The sequence below is a fragment of the Myodes glareolus genome, chromosome 11, assembly GCF_982192425.1.
Source record: "Myodes glareolus chromosome 11, mMyoGla1.1, whole genome shotgun sequence".
In the NCBI taxonomy this organism is placed as follows: domain Eukaryota; kingdom Metazoa; phylum Chordata; class Mammalia; order Rodentia; family Cricetidae; genus Myodes; species Myodes glareolus.
The window spans coordinates 28407377-28424486 of NC_142036.1; the positions used below are offsets into that span (position 1 = coordinate 28407377).

Here is a 17110-nt window from a genome sequence, read left to right on the forward strand (position 1 = left end):
ATTCTGTAGTCTTTGAAAGGTTTGAAGAATATCTATCTAACTGAAATATATCGGTATATATATATCTAACATGACTACAAGCTTGACTATTATAGATGACTATCTATTAACCTGTATTTCTTTACATTACATTTCCAAATGAGCTGCACAAACACAATACTTTAATCAAGAGCAGAACATACATGCAACAAAATTGACCCTAAATCTATATCAATAAACCAAGATTCATACCAATGCAAAGTATTCACCTCTATATCACATCCCCTTTTAAATGTAAATAAACATTTATAAACAATATTTGAGAATTTGGGCAAAGTTCTCTCCAAACTACTTCCTGCCGTTTATTGGGCAAAGTAATTTTTGGGGTATTCATGAAAACCTTTCATGTTGTTTGGTTCATCAAACCACATTAGTCTGGAAGATTTCACAGGTTCTCATTCTCTGTGGAAACAAAAGTAGAACCTCTTTTCCAAAATAACATACCCTTAGACCCAATTCTGAAGTCATGATACCTTTAAAATATATAGGTTGGTTTAGCTTAGCAGCCCATACAATGAAATGCCTTTCTGTCCTTAGCTCCTTCACAGCCAAAATATTCAAAGAAAACACAATAATATACATAATCCAGACTCTCTGTGTATATTCCATCTTTACGTGCCTTATTTTTCTTACCCTATTATTTTTTCTACAAGTTTAATACTTACTTTCTTTACTCCTTTAACCTATGACTGTCTGTACTCTTTTATATTACATTTACTGTCTCCTTCCTCTTTTTCTTTTCTCTCCCAACCATACGTACATTTTAAAAGCACACTGTGTCTCAATTAGAGGTCTTTTATGTTTGAATCTGTCCTAATGTGTATCAGTAATCCTTTTCTGTACAGGAGCACTTCTTAAAATGCTAAGCGCTTTTTCTTTTATTTATATTTTATTGATTTTTATTTAGCTCTACATTCTTCCTTGCTCCCAGCCCTGCCTCTCCCAAGTTCCCCATGCTCCCAATTTACTCAGGAGATCTTGTCTTTTTCTACTTCCCATGTAGATTAGATCTATGTATGTCTCTCTTAGGGTCCTCATTATTGTCTAGGTTCTCTGGGATTGCGAACTGTAGGCTGGTTTTCTTTGCTTTATGTTAAGAAACACTTATGAGTGAGTATATATGATAAGTGTCTTTCTAGGTCAGGGCTACATCACTCAAAATGATGTTTTCTAGATCCATCCATTTGCCTGCAAATTTCAAGATGTCATTTTTTCTGCTGTGCAGCACTCCATTGTGTAAATGTACCACATTTTCCTTTTTCATTCTTCAGTCGAGGGGCATTTAGGTTGTTTCCAGGTTCTGGCTATGACAAACAATGCTGTTATGAACATAGTTGAGCACATAGTTGTGGCATGGTTGAGTCCTTTGGATATATACCCAAAAGTGGTATTTCAGGGTCTTGAAATAGGTAAATTTCCTAATTTTCTGAGAAATTGCCACACTGATATCCAAAGGGTCTGTACCAGCTTGTACTCCCACCAGCAATGCAGGAGTGTTCCCTTTACCCCACAACCTCTCCAGCATAAGTTGTCATCAGTGTTTTTGATCTTGGCCATTCTTACAGGTGTAAGATGGAATCTCAGAGTTGTTTTGATTTGCATTTCTCTGATGACTAAGGATGTTGAACATTTCCTTAAATGTCTTCCAGTCATTTTAGATTCTTCTGTTGAGAGTTCTCTGTTTAGGACTGTACTCCATTTTTTAAAATTAGATTATCTGTTCTTTTGATGATCAATTTCTTGAGTTCTTTGTACATTTTTGAGATCAGACTTCTATCTGATGTGGGGTTGGTGGAGATCTTTTCCCACTCTGTAGGCTGTCGTTTTTGTCTTGTTGACCATGTCCTTTGCTTTACAGAAGCTTTTCAACTTCAGAAGGGCCCATATATTGTTTCTCTCGGTGTCTGTGCTCTGGAATTATATTTAGGAAGTGGTCTCCTGCGCCAATGCATCCAAGTGTACTTCCACTTTCTCTTCTATAAGGTTCAGTGTGGCTGGCTTTATGTTGAGGTCTTTGATCCATTTGGACTTGAGTTTTGTATATGGTGATAGATATGGATCTATTTTCATTCTTCTACATGTTGATATCCAGTCACACCAGCACCATTTGTTAAATATGCTTTCTTTTTTCCATTTGATATTTTTTGGATAAGCACCTCTTAAAAAGGTAAGAGGTGGCATGACTAGGCCCAAGGCTGCTTTGCCTTTTGGCTTCTGCCCAGTCGAACATGACAAACACATGTTCATTGCCTCTGCAAGCTGGGTACACTGCCCAGTTCCAAGTATGCAGTGGGTCTATGTCGCACCATTGGGCAGTTTGTAACACGGTGCTCACAAATCCCATTTAAATGCTCGGTCTCCTGAAAGAAGCAAAGTTTGTGCAGGCAGCATGGCCCAGGAAGCTGCCATTTCAAACCGCATTTATTTTTCTTTTTTGTTTGTTTGGTTTTTTTTTTCTGCTACCGCTGAATCAGAAATACCTCTCTTAAGGGAGCTGCAGCATGCTACCAGCTGAAAAAAAATGTGGCTAAGCCGTGTGTGTGTGTGTGTGTGTGTGTGTGTGTGTGTCTAGAATTGCTTTCCAAACTTTCTCAGGTTATACGTGGATTTAGTCAGTCCCACATTGGTATGCCAATTTGTTGGCAGAAGGCTGCTTGTTCGTTCACGGCTGCCCAGTCCATGAAATACTCATGCATAAACTATATTATTTGCAATACTGTTTGGCCAATAGCTTAAGCATCTTTTTAGTTAGCTCATACCTTAATTAACCCATTTCTATTATTTTATACTTTACCACAAGTCTCATGGTTTACCAGCAAGGTTTCAGCACATCTGTCTCTGGCAGCAGCTCCATGGCTTCTCCCTGACTCTGCTTACTCTCTCATCCTCTATCTGCCTCGAATTCTCGTCTTGCCCTATTCTGATAAGCCACTAGCCAAAGCAGATTTATTTATTAACCAGTAAAAGCAACACATAGACAGAAGGACTTCCTATATCAAAAATCTATGTGATTTTCTGTATAAAGATTCTAACTAATATGTAAGTTATAAAAATTTGAAACAGACACTATAGGAAGGAAAATCACTTGAGCCAGGAATTCAAGATCAGCTTGAGAGCAACAACTTGTCTCAAGAACAAGCAAAACAACAAAGCCACGCTAACATTTTAAAAACATCTGCAGTCTTGGCAACTGACTTCAGTTTCACTAGCAGAGAGGTAGTTTCATACTTCGGTGTGCTTTTTCATGGGTGCTGAAGATGGGTAGCAAGCAGTCTCACCCTCTGAGCCACGTGACTCCTGTCCTAGGTTTACTTCTTACAGTGACGTAAATGTATCTCAGTAGTCAAGAAGCTTACATGAAAATAAGAGCAAGCTTCCCTTATTCTCCAAGTATAATTAAATAGCATCAGTGCTAATAAGTAAACACAGGTCTATCTAAACCAAACTAGCACTGAAATAACTACATAGAAGAATTTTTTTTAATGCTATTCGAATTCTCAAGAGGATGTTTTTCTTTCCAATCTGTTTTGAAGTTATCTGCCAGGGGACATTTTAGATTGTCTCTGGATCTTAGCTATTAGGAGTAATGTTACATAACATAGGGGTGTGCATATCTGTGTGCCCCTACCAGGCTGGCATGTGGGTAAGCATATTGGACATTTTCTTTAAATGTAGTAGGGCTCAACTTACTGTATATGGTGTCAACCTTACATACGTGATCTTGAGTTGTATAAGAAAGCAAGTTGGAAAGCCTATCAGCAGCATTCATTTAGAGACTCTGCTTTAGTTCCTACCTCCAGGTTCCTGCCTAGAGTTCCTATCCTGACTTCCCTCAGTAATGGAGACCCCAAGTTGCTTTTGGTCATGTTTATCACAGCAATAAAACCCTAATTAAGAGAGAGTTTTTAAAAATCATGAATGAATGAATCTGCCAAATGTTTCTTCTGCATCATGTGGTTCTTCCCTTTTCCTTTGTTAATGTGATTCATGGTATGTTCAGCCATCTTTGCACAACCCATTTGTTCGTGGTAGAAGTTTCTTTTTAAAAAGTGCTACTGAACTTGCTGTTTCAATCGCCTATGGTCTATTCAGGTTTTCCACTCTTGGTTCAGTTTGCTAGGCTATGCATTTCTCGGATTTTATCCAGAATCTTTCTTCTAGGTGATTCAATTTGTTGGTGTGTAACTGCTCACAATAGTCCATGATCACTTTTATCTCTTAGGCCTCTGTTGTAATGGCTCTTCTTCCATTTCTGATTTTAGCCTTCAGTTTGCTCAAGAGTCTATCAGTTTTGTGTTTTCAGGGAACCAATTATTGCTTTTTAAAGTGTTCTTGTTTTTCTGTATCTCTTCTGGAATCTTTATCACTTCCTTCCCTCTACTAACTGGGAGCTGCTTTTCCTTTCTTGTTTGTTTTCTTTTTCCGTTTTTGCACTGTGCTGACATGAGGTCTCATGCATGTGAAGCAAGTGCTGTACGGTGAGCAAGCTGCAGCCTCAATTATGTTTCACGTTCCTGAGATTTACACTGTCGTTCTTTGAGATCCTCTTTCTTCTATAGGGTAGCATTTGCACCTTAGTATTGGCTGCTGTGTTTCTGTTTTTACTTGGGTCAAGCTGTTTTTTTAAGGTTTGGTCCTTTTGTTTTTATTTTCATTTGCAGACTGTCTTACTATGAAGCCCAGGCTGGCTCTGAGCGTCTAATCCTCCCGTGTCACCTCCTAGGTGACAGGTGTGCATCACCACATCTGATTTCTTCTGGGACTCAAAGTTACTTACTTCTCAAATTTGTTTTTACATTCTGTTTTTAATTTTTATTTTAATTAAATTGTGGTTAAAAAGATACTTGAAATGATTTCTATTTTCTGAAATATATTAAAATTAATTTGTGACTTGATGTGATAAAGCCCATGGATGTTCCATGTGTTCTTAGAGAAAATGTGCAGCAAATGGGTGGAAAGCTTGGCGTGTTTATTAGGTTCATTTCATTAATTGTGTTATCTACGTCAGCTGTTTCTTTACTGATTTTGTTTGGATGTTCTTGCCATTACTGAAAGTGGAGTATGGAATCTACTATCACTGTATTGCTATCAATTTCAGGAGTTAGGTTTTTGTCACTATTACTTTATATATTCCAGGAGCTCCAATACTGGGCATATATATCTAGACCTTCCTATTGTACCCTTTAATGACTATCTTTCTCTCTAGAGAGAGTTTCTGACTATTTTGGTCTATTTTGGTCAGCAGAATGGCATCTACTTCCGATTTCTTTTTGCTATCCTTCCTATGTATTATCATTTCTTCTTATTCTTCATTCAGTGTGTGCCCTTATATCTAAACCAAGACTCCTATAAACAGCATATTACCTTTGCCCACTTCTTTTAAGATTGAGCCAGCCACTGTATACCTTTGGAGTGGGAAGTTTAATCTATTTACATTTAAAATATATTTATAAGTTGGGACTTATCACCATCTTGCTATTTCCTATATTTTTAGCAACTATTTTGTTATTATTTGGTATTTTTTATATAAATTGTTTTTTAAAACAAGGAGAACATGAGCATTTTGGGGGTGGTTCTCAAGACAGGCTTTCTCTGTAGCTTTGGAGCCTGTCCTGGACCTAGCTCTTGTAGACCAGGGTGGCCTTGAACTCACAGAGATCTGCCTGCCTCTGCCTCCTGAGTGCTGGGATTAAAGGCATGCAAACTACCACTACCTGGTGAACATTAGCATTTTAAAACAAACAAAAATAAACCAGCCAACCCAACTACCTCAAAGTGTTATATCTTCCAAGTGTTATATCTGAAGAAACTGAAGGCCTTGCCTGTGACTGGTGGAATGTCAAACTGTGCAGATGTTAGAGAAAACCCCAAGCAAGTTCCCAACAATGCACAAAAAGAATTACTAGGAGTTCCACAGACTTCACTTCTGGGTATATACTCAGAATATCTGTATGCCTACACCACATGTGGACATATGGTTCCCAGGGGATCACACATGACCGAGGGTGGCTGGAAGATAATGTGACTCTCCTAAACACACATGTACTTAATGTCACTGAAGAGAACACTTAGAAATACGGTAAATCATCATCTTTCTAAAGTGGTATTATGTTCAAAAGTTACTTACATTTGATGCTAGCATTCACACTTAATGGAATTGAGCAGTCCACTGCAGCTGAAAGAGAAATTTAATAATATTTTTGGTATTTATAAATGAGAAACATCAAATGTGTAAATCACAAAAATATCTGCAGACTTGAAGTTCTTTGCTTTTTTATTATATTTCTAGAGATTAAAAATAAGAACAGCTAAAAAATACTATGTGGGATTAATAGCTCATTAGATAATACAGAAGAAAATACTGGTGAAGATGAAAACATCACAAGATAAACCATTGCAAAAATATATAAGACTGAAAAGAGAATGAACAGAACATGGATGGTCAAATGCCATGTCTTTACCATATACATCAACATACTTGAATGCAGTCTTAAAGATTATTTATGCATCTGGTTAAATGATGCCAAGACAATTCAACAGGGAAAAGATAATCTCTTCAGTAATGGATACCAGAAATTTTATTTATGGGTAGGCAAAAACCAATACCCTTTTAGTCATACTATATGAAAACTCACAATGGACCACAGACTTAAATGGAAGAGCTAACAGTAGAACGCTTCCAGGAGAGAACAAACTTAGAGACCCTAAGGTTAGAGAATGACTTCTTAAACACATTGCTAGAAACCAAATTCTAAAGTATCCGAAAGTTGAACTTTACACGATTTTAATGCTACGATATGCTATTTTCCTCAATTATTTAAAACACAACCTAAACATTTTAAACTCTAGCTCATAAAGCTACACAGTTGAGATCCCATGTCACTAAAAAAGTAAATAAACATTAGGTTACGTCAGTAAAAAAAAAATAGTGAAATGAAAGTGAAGTTTCCAGCTAAACTTGCAGATATTCACTGGCAACAGAGAGAGTTGGCGAGGACGCAGCATCACGGAAACACCGACCAGCAGTCACTCTGGAAGGGATTTGATCACAAGCTAAATGTACACATAAACATATAATGTGAAACAGAAACCTATGTTCACAACTGTATGTGAACTCTTACAGTGACTTCATTTTCCAAAGCTCAACCCAAATATTCACTAAGTCATGAATGAATCAATCAATTATACCAGATTCATTAAATGGAATACTTTTTCTTTAAAAAAATTTTTTTTTGGTTATTTTGAGGTGGGTCTCTCTATATAGTGCTGCCTGTCCTAGAACTCACTACATAGACCAGGCTGGTCTAGAACTCAGAGATCTGCCTGCTGAGTGTTGGGATTAAAGGCATGGAACACCAGTTAGAATATAATTTATAAAGAAAAATAAATACAGTTAAGGGATAGGAAGATGGCTCAGTCAATAAAGTACTTGTTATACAAGCATAGGACCTGAGTTCTCTCCCTAAAACGTACAAAAGCCAGGCATGGTGGTGCACACTAAGAACCCTGGTGCTGGGGAAACAGGCAGATCTTCAGGACTTATGGCCAGCGAGCCTACCCTAAGGGGTGAGCTTCAAACCAGCGAAAGACTGTCTCACAAAGAAGGAAGGACAAGTGAGGACATCCTTTGGCCTCTACACAAACACACACATACACACACACATATGCACATACACACAAACCCCATCCCAAAACTAAGAAAGAAATATTGGTAAACATAACACAGATGCCTCAAAGCATTGTGCACAACAAAAAACGTCAGACCAAAAGTATAGATACGTATTACTCATTAACATGAAATTCTAGAATAGGCAAGACTATAAGAAAAGTGAGTAGATATTGGCTTTAGGGATCTGAGGAGAGGGGACTGATCGTAGAGAGAGGAGGGGGACCTTTTGGAGATCGTGGAAAAGTCCCATACCAGGATTAGCACACAGTTATTGTAGGGCAGAGAATAAATGCTTCTGCTTTGCCAAGTGACACAGTTAGTCACAACTAGTTGACTTTGCATTTCAGTGCAAAGGCCGCCATAGCCAGTAAGAAAAGAATGAACACGATTGTGTTATGAACAGTAAATTCAGGTCTCATTCTATTTTCAAATGCTACAAATACCATCCTTTTATGTTTTTAAGCATCAATTTGAAATAAGCACAGCAGTCTTTGCTCATGAACTGAACAAACACAAGTGGCAGGAAGACTGACACGCACAGTTAATGAGCGCTTACTCTAGTTTACTGTGAACACGGTAGAGCTTATAGAGATAGAATTGCCCTGCATACTTAGAACTAGTGCATCTTAGTCTATATAAGTCATGTCCTAATAAAATCAGGACAGAAGGTAAAGTAGCAACCAGAATCTTCTTTGTATTACTTTCCAAGTAAAACGCAGGTTATAAAATTATATTAAAGACATGCAGTATCTAGCTGGGCATGGTAGCATGACACATCCAATATCCTGGGAGCCCAGAGCACAACTGAGGTGAGGCCAGTCTGGACTTTATATTGAGATCCTGCTTTTTAAAAATGTAAACAGAGAGAGCGCCTAGGAAGACAGTGCAGTCACTAATGTGTTAGTTATGAAAGCACAAGGACCTCCGGACATAAGAACTTCAGCACCCACAGAAAAAGTAGGCATGGCAGCCCACTGCTGTACTCCCAGCCCTGGGGAGATGGAGACGGAAGATCTCTGGGGCTTGCTGGCTAGCTAGTCTAGCCTTGGAATGACAAATTCCAAGACGCAGTGAGAGATGCTCTCTAGAAAATAGAGTGAATGGCTCTCAACAAATGACACCTGAGGTGGACCTCTGGCTTCTATATGCATATGCACATATACACACATATGTATCTGAATACATGCTTGTCCACACACACTCAAACATGCCCCAATACACACTCATAAAATTTTAAACAGAAATAGAAAAATGATCAATATCTGACAACAAAATAATATTAGAACAAATACATTAAATGAGCTGTCTAGGCATTATGTGGTTGTAAATACTAACATAAAATGTGTATCAACATAGTCAGTAGTCGGCATCTCACTTTAAGAAACAAGCTCTCTTTGAGATAATGTATTAACTTTGGCCACAGGTCTGTCATAATGAGAAGTGAAGCTGGGGTTTAAATTGGCACAGAAAATTCAAATTTTCACATTTTTACCTTTGGCTGAAAGGATTTTATTATAGTGAACAGCCATGTGATTCTTGACCAGCTGGAGAGTGGTTAGTCTGAGAGAAGAGGAGTCAGTGCAAAAAGCTAAAAATTAAAACATATTTAATCATTACATATTTAAACTTAATACACATCACAAAATACACAGTTCCTGAAGTCATTCTTAGTCATGTTCTGGAGTTCACGGGAGGAGGCTGAGAACACACGAGCAGGTTGCTGTACCCAGCCCTCGTCTTGCCCTGCTAACACTGATTAGCAACTCATTACTTGGGTTCAAACCTCCTCAAGAATTAAGCTTTACAGGCTTGAGAATCTGGAAAGGAAATTCTAGAATATAATCAATTAAAATAATCTAGACTATAATCTATTAACAGATTGATAATTTTCATCTACTATTAATAGAATTGATTACTATCTATTTTATATGTTTTTATTTTATAATTAAAAGTCTTTAGTCACTTGCTTGCCTACGAACAGATGACTGAGCTTGGGAAATCAAACAAACCCCAAATCCCAACACTATCTACAAAAATTCTGCTCTGAGAGGCGAATCTCTGTCTTTACAGCTGGAATCAAGATCCACAGACTGCTTTAAGCACAGACATAGAAAATCTATGCTGTTCCAACTTTTCCACCTCTGCTCAGACTGTTAAAGGAACTCTTAGAAGCATATAAACACCAATATATAAGTATAAAGTCCTATGCAGACATATTTTTAAACAGCACCTTTTTTGCATGTATATGTGTATGATATATGTGCATTTCCAAACGTGTGGGTGCATATAGGTATGCAAGGGTGTGTGTGTGTGTGTGTGTGTGTGTGTGTATGTGTGTGTGTATGTGTGTGTTGGTGCCAGGAATCTTCCTTGATCACTCTCATCTCATTTATGGAAGTAGGATCTTTCATTTGAAGCCAGACTGGCTGACAAGGCTCGTCTACCTAGTCAGCTGCTCTGGGCATCCCATCTCTGTCTCCCCAGGCAGGCGGGCTGCCACTCCCACCATGCGTTTAGATGGACTTTTGGGATCCAGCTCTCAAATTTGCACAGCAAGAGCCTTAGCTATTTGTGCAGCGAGCTGTCTCTCTGGCCCCTGAAAAGATTTTGGGAAGTCAGACAAGCTTATGCTTAAAACATTTCAACCATGAAATAGAATAGGGTTTGAAAAACAAGGGGCTTTCTTACACTGAAACTTACATTCCCCTCCTAGATCTATCCTTTAGTACTTCCAATCAATCCTTTTGGGGAACCTGCATAACAGAAGCGTGTTACTGGGGGAGACAGACCTGGAGGGGCACCTGCCTGCACTGTTCCACTCCCTCTGCCACGAAAACCCTTTGAAGCCATTATTACCACCATTTAATACAAGTGGAAACTGAGGCACAGAACTGTGTCACATTCCTCACAGAGGCTGCGGTGCTGAGTGGCTCTGCAACTGCATCTCTTAGAGTTAGCAAACACACTGCACTCTCCACTCTGCTCTTCTATGTTTAAGTCTGGCTTCAGAGTGTAGACGTGTGTTTTCCTGAAGATTAATCTAGGGTCTTGCACATACTACGCAAACACTCTGCCATGAGTTATATTCCCAGCACTCTTTTTACTCTTTATTTTGAGAAAGTTTTATTTTAAGTTCCCAGAATGGCCCAGACCTCATTCTGTAGCCCAGGCAACCCATAAACTTGGTATTCCCCTGCCTCAACCTCCCAGATACTGGTATTCTAAGTTTGTGTCACCAGACATTGCTTCAAAGGCTTTTCATTTGTTTTATTTTTTCAAATACGTTTTCATACCTGTTTCTATGTATACACAGTGGTACAAAGAAATATAATGAAATAATTAAAAAATTCATCATTTCTTGATATTTAAAGGGGACAGTATGAAAGTTTTTTCATGGAAACAAGGACAATAGGTTTCCTAAAAGCTATGCCAAAGGCTTTCAAGTTATAATTACAAAAATTATTTTAGAGTTAACACTACAATTTTACTCTGAAAACTTTAAAACGTAAAAGCATTACAAGCCATAGAGACTCAGCAACCCATAAATGTTAGCTGAGATTCTATCCAAGTTTTCTCTACACAGCTTTTCTTTAGGGTTGTGTCTTTGTTCTTGATAACCATCATTTCCAAGGCAGGCACGGCTTAAGCCAGACCTGGTGCTGGCAAAAGCAGTCCCTAGCTGTAGCAGAGTGGGAAGCAAGGAGGCAGGCTAAGTCCACATTCAGGCAGGGCACAGTAAGAGTTTGAAATTAGGACCCCTTAAATGTGTCTAAAGAATACCTACAGCATTTGATTCTAATTACTAATGTGAGGTATGAGCGTTCATTAAAAGCACTGTTTCATCAGGCCGTGTGATTTCCCAGCACAGAAAACAGTGAGTCCTTCAACACAGCCACAGTTTTAAGTAGCTCACTTACCGTTGCTCTTGGTGCTCAAGTGTCCTGTAAACAGGCATGGTGGGCTGTATCTGGGGAGGACTTTCAACAATAAAAACCAGGAATTAGGACACGTGAAACACAACGTTCACAAAGAACAATATAAAATATTTTTAAAATAACACATTTCATTTTTAAACAAAGTTGTGAAAACTTTTATTCGGCTAGGCATGGTGGTGCACACCTTTAAATCCAGCAGTTGGGAGGCAGAGGCAGGCAGACCTCTGTGAGTTTTAGGACAGCTGGGTCTACACAGGGTTCAGATCCAGCCAGGGCTATATAATAGGACCATCTCTCAAAACAAAACAAAACCACAAGCCATGTTACTATCAGCAGAAATATATCAAAAGCAAAAATCCTATGACCAGAGATTCAACTTTTTTATTTTTGGGAAAATAAAACAGGGTTGGGGACATGGTGGCCATCAGAGAATTACCAAAGACTTGACTTTGGAATCCATATAAAAAGCCAGGCATGGCAGCACATGCTTGTAACTCCAGCCTTGGAGTGGCTAGGGGTGGGCACAGGTAGCCAGCTCCTTGGCAGTGACAAACCACACTAGATGAATCAATGAACTTCAAAAGTTCATTAACTGATGGTTTTAATTGTCAGCTTGACACAATCTAGAGTTACCTGTGAAATGTCTCAACGGAGTACCTAGATCACATTAGCCTGGCCATGCCAGTGAGGAGTTTTATTTTTAAAGAAGTGTGTGCATGTGGACACTTGCAACACTAGTGTCTTTGGAAGCCAGAAACATCAGATCCCAAGCTGGAGTTCAAGGGGCTTTTGAGCCTGTAAGGAGATGCTGAGAATCACTCGAGTCCTCTGCAAGAACAGTGCTCTGAACTGCTGAGCCATCTCTCCAGCCACAAAGGAATTTTCTTAATTGTGTTAACTTCAGTTAAAAGACCGACCTGAATGAAGTCAGTCCCATTTCAGGGGCCAGGCAGTGAACTAAGAGAAACTGCGCTGAGCAGTAAACACACATGCCCTTGCTTCTCTCTGCTCTTGACTGTGGCTGGGACTAGTGCTTCAAGCTCCTCCTGCTGTGGCTCCCATATTTTATCACAGCAACAGAAATAAAACTAAAGCAGTGGGAGACCCTGTCTTAGGAAATAAGGGCAGAGAAACCCTGAGGAAAGACGCCTGCCCTTAGCTTTAGACCTACATACATGCACACATGTGGAACATTTTCTGTATGGGGCTGCAAGCTGGGCAAGTGCTCTACCGCTGAACTGTTTTAAAACTAAGTTATTTTAAGAACAGTTTACTCTGAGCCTTCAGTTTTACTAGGTCAAGTGATAATATATCAGTTATGTCATGTGATAAATACTGATTTTACTGTGTTCACTACTGAACCATTAAATGTTTTGTTTTGAGGTAATACATATTTTGGGTTATATTTATCAGTTTTTCTTTGAGATTAGGTCTTCCTATACTACCCAAGCTAGTCTTGAACTCCTGATCCTGCTTCTGCCTTCCAGGTAGTCAGAATTACATACACACAAATGTACCCAACTAAATGCTATATTTAAATATATTTAAACTTAAATTAAATTCTCTTTAAAGAGAATTCCAGTAATGTAAAAATGTTGTCTGGTCTTTGAGACTGCATGAAATTAGAAAATTACATAGAACTCATCACAAAATAATTTCTTTCTCCAAAATGTAATTGTATGTTCACCACAGCAGGGCAGTGGTGGCACACACCTTTAATCTCAGCACTTAGGAGGCAGAGGCAGGTGGATCTGTAAGTTCAAGGCCAGCCTGGTCTATAAAGAAAGTTCTAGGACAGCCAGAGCTGTTACATAGAGAAAGCCTTTCTGAAAAATAAAACAAAACAGAAAAATCTTTAAAACAAAACAAAACAGAGTTTTAGTGCTAATGTAACTAGTGTGCAAAATATAAATACTGTACCCCCCCAGGCAGCTTTTTTTGGTGTGGTGGTGCGAAGGATCAAACCAGGGTCATTTCTTGCTCATTTATTTACATCAAGATGTGTACTTGTTGGTTCCTAACATTCCTAACAGATAAATGTCATGTTAAAACTCACCAAGCTGAAGGGAGGAACAGATGGCTTGTTTTGTCTGAGCCCTCTCAGGAGCTGCTCCCTTGAATGGGGTGTATTTTTCTGTTTCTTTACATGACTTTTTTTATTGCCCAATGCAAATATGCAGGCAATACTGTAGTAACTATATCTACCACTTTCAACATATAAAACACATATATAATAGTACACATAACTTTTTATTTCTATAACTACTTTTATAACTGTTTAACAATTCTTTATACTCCTCATTTAAATCACTCCAGACACAGTTTCTATATCCTGATTGGACCCAGAATGATCCAAAAGTACTCTCAAACCAAATGGCCAGAAAGAGAATGTTCTCTGAACTAAGACTAAAAATTGGTGCATGAGATTGATGGTCTTTCAGGACAGTCAAATTCTTCAGCTCGGTTTCCTATACAATTTGATTTTACTAACAAGTGGAAGAAAACCCACTGAGGGGGAAAAAAAAGATGTTTCAGTATTTTCCCCAAATTGCTGGAACTTTAGGAATAGGTCATTTATAAAAGTATCTCCATGGGAGCAACAGATTAAGAAATCTTTCCTAGTCCCTTTTCAGCTAGCTGTTCTAACAGGTTACCTGTCTCCTCTTGTTTTTCCAGCACAGGTTGCTGATAATACAATGGACGGTGGACCAATATTCTTAATTTTCTCCCCTCCTTCCTCCCATTAGATGTTGGTTACAAAGCCTTACAGTATATCAAGTTGAGTTTCCCATTTTACAAACAACTAAGGCTCGGGAAAGTAAAGTAACTGGCAGAAGAAGATCTCATTAGCCGATATCAAAGACGAGAAACAAGACCTATTGTTTTTCAAGTTGGTGTTTTTTTGCTACATCACCACTCTGAAGGTTGAACCTACAAAAAAATTTGATTACTGAAAGCAAGTGAAGAACTTTTCCCTTGGGTATCTTTAGTATTTTGTGTTCTGAAATGCCTGAAGGAGATAATGAAATTTAAGACATTTACTTTTAATTAAAACTAAGCATTTAAACTTCAGTTAAATTAATGGTTACTTACAAATAATATGTGATTAATAACAATTATAGTTACTTATTTATAGTATATGAAAACTTGCCCAGGTACTTGGTGAATATAACATTTATAATGAGGTAACCCAGACCCAGAAAGAAAAATATGATATTTACTCACTCCTAAGCAGATAATAGATATAAAACAAAAGACAAACAGCCTACAGGCCACAACCCCAGAGAACCTAGGTAACAAAGAGGACCCTAAGAGAGACACACATGGATCCACCTAGGAAGATGAAAGAAGACAAGATCTCCAGAGTAAAGTGGGAGTGTGGAAGGCGGGGGGGAGGGAGGAAGGGAAGAGGAGAAAGTGGGGGAAAAATGTGTAACACATTCCTAGCCAAACAATTAAAATGAGGATTTAATAAAAAAAGAAATAAAAAAGAATATAACATTTATTTTACAAGTTCAAAGCTAGAAACAATATTACTATATATTATGAGCTAAGAGTGAAGCCACTTGGTAAGGTATAAAGTATAAACCCTTTTACATTTGCCACTTTACTTAAAAAAAAAAACCCAAACTTACTAAGTCTATTAATGTACAAATGCTCCCACCCATACTGCACAAGTAAAACTCAGGGGTTTTACATTCTTAGTCTGGGTCCAAAGCTTGTTCTGTCACCTACTGTGACACTGGGGAGATTATTTACAATCTTCTGTTCTATTCCAAAACATGGATAATATCTATTTAACAAGATTTGTGTCCGTATACTAGACAGGTGTTTGGTTATGCGTAGAACATAGCAAAATTTAGTTTGTTTTGTAACCATTTCTGAAGACCATCAGAGCATTTTGGTTTGCTTTTTCTAGAACTTAGGTTAGTGTGGCATCTGAATATCCTGTCAACCGACATTCTACACTAAACTTAGTTTGACCCATTATTTTAAAATAAAGTTGAAAGCGAGACTTAACTCAAGACATCAGCAGCAGACAGATTCTTAAGTCCTAAGAAAGAATACTTGTTTAGACTGTGGAGCTCCAACTTCGATTGGGCTGATTTGTAAAGATTTGTGATTGGGGCCACCAACTACTTCACACACTCCACTTGTCTCAGAGTATCAGTCAAGGTAAATAGGTGTGCACTGAGATTATGGGTAGTCTTGGGCTGGTAAACATTCAGTCCACCAACCAGCCACATTGTAAGATTACTACAAATGAGGAATCTCAGCTCACCACCTTGGAGGATCGAACTATATAACAAGTTCTGGATGAGTCAGTTCTTGGGAAAGTGACTGGGGGACTTCATGTACCTCTAAGTACTTAGAATGAGCCAGGAGCTTGCTACATATTATCTGCACGTAATCCCTAGGAACTCCGTGGGGTGGGTATTCTTCCTCTACGTTCGAGATGAGGAAACTGGGGGTCGTTTCTGGTAAAGAGGCCGGCCTGACTTTAAAGGCAGGTCGGACTTTAAAGGCCATGGTTGGTCTTCTGTCTAGATGATACTGAGGTGACACAGGTGGCAGGACCCTGAGATCAAGGATGTATGCAAGGCGACACACTCAAGGCCATAAAGCAGATCAATGAGACGGGCAAGCGGGGCCTCCCCCTGGATCCCGGGCCTGTCCAGCTCCAGTCATCACCCGGCGACACTGGAGAAGGAGCTGGCAGGACACCAGAAAGGCCAGGGTGCGGCCTGAACCCCCGCAGCCCCTTACCTCTCCGGCTGCCATCCATGCTTAGTACTCCTGCAGCCTTCGTGGGGGACGCAGCGCGTCCCCTGGGTTCTTAACTCGGCCAGGCCCCCGCAGTAGAGATTTTGAAAGACTAGCCTGCGGGGACCGCAGGAGCCACAGAGACCGTCGCCAAGTCGGTTGCTAAGAGCCGGCTCTGAGGCGGCCGATTATGACGTCACACCAAGGGGACGTGTGCTCCCAAGCCCCGCCCCTCTCGCTCTCCGAGGTTCTTTACGTTTCAGCCGGAAGGCAGCGGACTGGAAAAGGGGCGCTGGTGCCAATCCATTGCTCTGCCAGTCACCCAGAGTGAACTGCTATCAGGAAGGAGCGTCACATCTGTGTCTGTCACCATCCCACTTTTTACTTAGGTGGCTGGGATTCGAATCAGGACTTCAAACTTTCAAAACAGGCGCTCTTGACCAGGGAGTCATCTCCAGCAACCCATATCTTAGTTTGTAAACGTTACTTTGACTTTCCTTTCTGCATTCTGTGTCCCTTACCTGCTGTCTTCATTCTCCCTCTATCTCAAAGCTACAAATCCCGTTTCATTTTGAATGGAAGAAGGCTGTGAGAAAAAGGTCAATCTGTTCGCGGCTCTCTACAAGTTGTTTATTTTTGCAGTAGTTCATTGTGAATCCTTGGAAATAAGATCAGAATGGGGTGGAGGGTGTGCAGAAAGCAT

The 17110-nt window shown here is 39.3% G+C and overlaps 1 protein-coding gene across 3 annotated transcripts in view; it reads right to left on the reverse strand.

Annotated features, from left to right (window-relative positions):
- Spata7 (spermatogenesis associated 7) overlaps positions 1–16588 on the reverse strand; it is a 34601-nt gene extending 18013 nt beyond the window's left edge. The window contains exons 1-4 of one of the 3 annotated variants that reach the window (XM_048449377.3): positions 16411–16588; positions 11626–11685; positions 9201–9296; positions 6167–6214 (exon numbers count right to left, since the gene is read on the reverse strand). In XM_048449377.3, coding sequence (XP_048305334.3) covers positions 6167–6214; positions 9201–9296; positions 11626–11685; positions 16411–16429 — 223 coding nt within the window. In that variant the 5' untranslated portion in view covers positions 16430–16588. The remainder of the gene's footprint in view (positions 1–6166; positions 6215–9200; positions 9297–11625; positions 11686–16410) is intronic. The other 2 variants (XM_048449378.3, XM_087911586.1) reach the window with 2 other exon arrangements.
- Between the last annotated feature and the right edge of the window lie 522 nt (positions 16589–17110).